Source organism: Puma concolor, chromosome B4 (genome assembly GCF_028749965.1).
Source record: "Puma concolor isolate L17-30 chromosome B4, mPumCon1.1.hap2, whole genome shotgun sequence".
In the NCBI taxonomy this organism is placed as follows: Eukaryota; Metazoa; Chordata; class Mammalia; order Carnivora; family Felidae; genus Puma; species Puma concolor.
Genome location: NC_141673.1, coordinates 44059669 through 44064280, shown reverse-complemented (window position 1 = coordinate 44064280; position 4612 = coordinate 44059669). Strand labels below are relative to the sequence as shown.

The 4612-nt window shown below is 45.6% G+C and overlaps 1 protein-coding gene across 1 annotated transcript; it reads left to right on the top strand.

Moving 5' to 3' along the window:
- The first annotated feature begins 235 nt into the window (after positions 1-235).
- Positions 236-3962, top strand: ATXN7L3B (ataxin 7 like 3B). The gene has a single exon (XM_086712807.1). The coding sequence runs from the start codon at positions 572-574 to the stop codon at positions 863-865; it is 294 nt and encodes a 97-aa protein (XP_086568933.1). The 5' UTR covers positions 236-571; the 3' UTR covers positions 866-3962.
- Positions 3963-4612: the final 650 nt, after the last annotated feature.

Sequence of the window (4612 nt, the reverse complement as noted above, 5' to 3'; positions counted from 1 at the left end):
CAATTAGGCATGTGTGGTGAATTCATTAGAGAATGTTTAAATCTACAAATAAAATAACAGAAAACAGCAGCATCCTTGCAATCCATTTACATTAGAGATAAGGAAAGTCCGACACGTTTAGCTCTCCGAACCAAACGAAATCAAAAACGGCAAGGCTTCCCAAGGACCTGCGCGGAGGGAGAAGTACCGCGAGTCTGCGCGGGACCAGTGCGCAGGCGTTCTGAGGGGCGGAAGTTAGGAGGCGGGGCTAAGCCCGGACCTGGGAGCGGAAGAGGCCGGGGTTGCTGGCTGAGGCGCTGAGACCGTTTGGCGGTGAGTCCGGGGCCAGCCTGAGCTCAAAGTCCCAGACCCCGGGAGACGCCAGAAGAAACCGAAGGACTTGAGGTTCGGGAGCAGTCGCCGCTGGCTGCTGCTCTGCCTCCGCCCCCGCGGACGCCTCCGCCCCCGCCGCCTGAGGACGCGGCCCTGACAGGCCTCTAGGCCTAGGCGCGGCCCGAGGAGCCCGACGTGTTGCTGCCGGTGCTGCTGTGAGTAATACGAGCGCCCTCTCCACAGTCGTTTACAGATTAAAATGGAGGAAATTTCGTTGGCTAACCTGGATACTAACAAGCTAGAGGCCATCGCTCAGGAGATATACGTAGACCTAATAGAGGATTCTTGTTTGGGCTTCTGCTTTGAGGTGCATCGGGCAGTCAAGTGTGGCTACTTCTACCTGGAGTTCGCAGAAACTGGTAGCGTGAAGGATTTTGGCATTCAGCCTGTGGAAGATAAAGGAGCGTGCCGCCTTCCGCTTTGCTCCCTTCCCGGAGAATCTGGGAATGGGCCTGATCAGCAGCTGCAACGCTCACCCCCAGAATTCCAGTAGCTGCAACATGAGAGAGTCAGAGGGTGACCAGGACAATAACATAGACCGGTCCTGTGGTTTGGAGAAGTTAGGTATCTAAGTAGAAAAAGAAAAAAAATAAAATAAATAAAATAAGACAAAAGTCCCAATTCCCATTGAAGATCCTAGCCTTTAAAAACCCAAAGTGGAGAATTTAGGAATTCGGATCCTTTTATAAGTATATTACCTGGAATCAGCTTTGAAACCCTGGGCAGGAGGAGCTGTGCATCCTGTGCACCGTACCGTGCAGGTCGAGCTCTACAGCAGAAAGTGCACAAGTGTACTGTGTCCAGTGCACAGGTGAGCAACTGTGTACCCAGCATATAAATCCTTTGGTTCCTCAGCCTTGCCGTCTGCCTGATGTCAAGGGCTTTCTCGGTTACTGACAGTTTGGACATAGCTGATGGTCAGGCCTTAATCACTGGGCCTCAGTGGGACTGCTCCTGTGATCTCTGAGCCTCTGATTTGGACTTCTCCAAGACAAGTGAAAGTCAGGTATGAGATCTGGATGTTAACAGTTCCAATTTGGGAAAACCAAGAAAAAGAATTACAACTGAATCTGGTAGGGGAAGCTCTGTGATCTTGGCTCCAACAAGAAGAAAAGGTCAAAGCTACCAGTTTCCCAAAGGTCCAGCATTTACAGTGACTTGAACAGACTTGGGGACAAGGGCTAACCTTTTGCTGAACAGAGCCCTTTGTCTTGCACCCCACCCGGTGGCATAGGCTTGGTAAATGGACAACTTGGTTATCCGGGCAGGCTGAGGATTTAGTTATGATCCCTTGAAGAGGTAGCAGGGGCCTCTGCAACTATGCACGATCTCTTAAACTGCAAGATTCATATCTGGATATATGATGCTGTGAACAACAGTTTGGTGGGGCAGTCATTTTCCTACTCTGAGTTACTATAGTGTTACCTAGCCAGTCCGTGTGTCTGACTTGGTCATTATGCCAGGTCACTACCTGCCTCTCATGCCAGGGGCAGGCCTGAATTACTGAAAAGTATAATGGCCATGCAGGAGACTGATTTGAAAGCTGAGCCGAGGGGACCTCTTCCAGCTACCTTCAGTGTTAATGGGTTAGTGCTAGGAGCCAAGGAGCAAGACTGGGTTGTCTCTCATCTGACTGCAGTATCCTGTTGAATGCCCCTGTTCCTTGGGTTGGTCAGTCAAAGCTCTGTTATGGTTACCATCTAGACTGTCCCCATCTCTGTCCCTCATGAGGGGCAGCCCCTTCCATTCAGTCCCATTTGGACATTCTTGACAACAAGAGCTGTCCTTTTGTTGTCAGAAGTCAGGGAATGGGATAGGCAAGGATGGGAATGTGAGCCACATATCAAAACTACCCTCCACTTTACTCCCTGATCGAGGGTTTATGAAGTGTAGAAGGGTGAGAGCCCCAAAGTGAGCGGGAACGGTGCTGCTTTATTTGAAATGTTTTCTTACCTCATTCTGTGCCCCAGTAAGGGGCCCAGCCTCATCTGTCTGGCTTGGCCCCATGTTCCTACTGTCCCCTGCTCCACTGCCTATCTGGTGCAGCTCACGACTCCAGGTGCTGCCTGCCACCCTGCTTTCACACTGACCAGTTTCAATTCATCTCTCTTGATGCTCCTGCTTCTGAAGCCTGCCCAGTTTCCCTTTCCTTGGCTTGTTTCAAGTTTTTCTTTTCTTCTTCTTCTTCTTCTTCTTCTTCTTCTTCTTCTTCTTCTTCTTCTTCTTCTTCTTTTCTTCTTCCAGGAGATCCAGAGAAGAATCTTTCTGAGGGGTTCCTCTGTTCAGATTAAAATGGGGAGAGAACATAATTTTTTGTATATGAAAGGCAGTGTCATGCCTAAGCATTTTCCTGTAGGACTGCCTTGCTAGATGCCTTCCTGCTGTGTCTTACTTCATAAGGAGTTACATCTTCCCACCTCCACTTGGATACTGCCTCTTAGGACCTAAGCAGAAGACCAGTAAAGACTGACTGACACACACGGGGATGGAGTGGGTCCTGATCTGTTTTCTCTAAACCTTGCTGTGCATGTATCCTTATCCCAGAAGGAACTGTTTGCACTGTATGGACTGATTTGTGTTACATATAGACATTAAGGGAACCATAGTAATAGGGCTGGCTTCAAGACTATTATTGCATTCTCCCCCTGGAATTGTTCTGGTCAGGGTTAAGGTGTAGTTACAGATTGGTCTTCAAGAATTGTAATAACTTTTTAGAAAGTTAAACTTCAGCAAGAGCTAAAATAATTTTGGGTTATCTGCCCTTGATTTTATAGACATCTCCTTCTAAGGGGATACATAGGGAAAGGAGGATCTAAGTAAAACTCTGGCCTATTCCCAAATAACGTCTGAGAAACAGGCTGAAGGTAGGGTCATCGTCCACTCTTCCTTCAGGGAGGGAGCTCTGATTGTGATATTACTGTTTGCTTTCTGGTCTTTCTCTTGGTTAGAGGAGGAAGAAGTGGAAAGTAATTTTGAATAATCATTGGTTCATATTACCTCCCTCTTGGTTATTGTTTTTGTTTTTTGCCCTCCCGTTATTAGGGCAGTAGCCCTAGGCCTCTCCTGGTTGGGTAGGAAGTGGGCTAGGTCCAACAGGTGCCCTGAGGGGACAAACTAACTCCTTTCTTTTCTGGGGAGTGAATGCTCCCTACCATATAGTTGACAGTGGTTAGGAACTCTCCCTTTCCCTACCTGTCTTCCCTCTAACAGCAGAATTCCTATCCCTCCTTCCTTCCTCAATTAAGTATATTGATCACCCTGTAATTCTATTATGTATCTGAGTGTGTGTGTGTGTATGGGGGGAAGGGGTTCTTTACAAATTTTTGTGGTTTGTGGCTTTTTCTTCCATACATTAGTTCCCACCACCGCATGTCCAGGGGCCATTGCCTGGCATTATCGCATGCTGGGATCATTGGGGAAGTGTAGTGAAGCTCACCACTGTCCTTTGTTTTGGAGATTATTATTTTTGCATAAGTAGTCCATCCTATACAGATTGCTAACTGTGTATTCCCCTTGCCCCTATGGCTGCTGGTGTAAATAAACTGCATCTCCCCATTGGTAAACAGTACTAATAAAATTTTTAAAAATGACTTTATTTAGACTGTATGTTCATCTTTTAAGATTATACATGTTTTTCAGGTATTGACATAGTAAAATAAATGTTGAATTGCTGTTGAACCTTTATCATTTTCTCCTGAATGGGAGTTTTATCAAAGTAGAGGAACTTTGTCCAACTTTATTTCTCCATCTAGTCCTACACATTTAGCCTTCTGCAACATCCAGTGTAAGAAACGAAGTAGGTGGTAAAGTAAATACAATCCAAGCCTGTCACTAAATGAGTCCAATATGAAAGTCAGTTCTCTTTGAGTGGAACTCCAGATACCATAATATATACATTTTACCACCTTTTCAAGCTCATACCCTTGCTCTCAAAAGACACATGATTCATAGCAGAAAATGAGTCGGCCTTTCTAAAGGTAATTTTTTTCCCAATACTTTTCATTATTTTTTTACCCCAACTCTTTAGGTCCTTCAGTTTGTTTTTAAAGTAATTCTGAGAATTTTTATTCCTTTCAGTTCCTAATCCAGAGGTGGAGCACTTCTCTTAGAAATTATACATATTGCTTAGTGCTGTTCAAACTTACTTGTTGGCTAAATGTTCTAGTTCATTAAAAAAAAAAAGTCCCAAATTGGAAGTAATATTTAGATGAGTAAAAATTATGATAGAAATGGGGCCAGC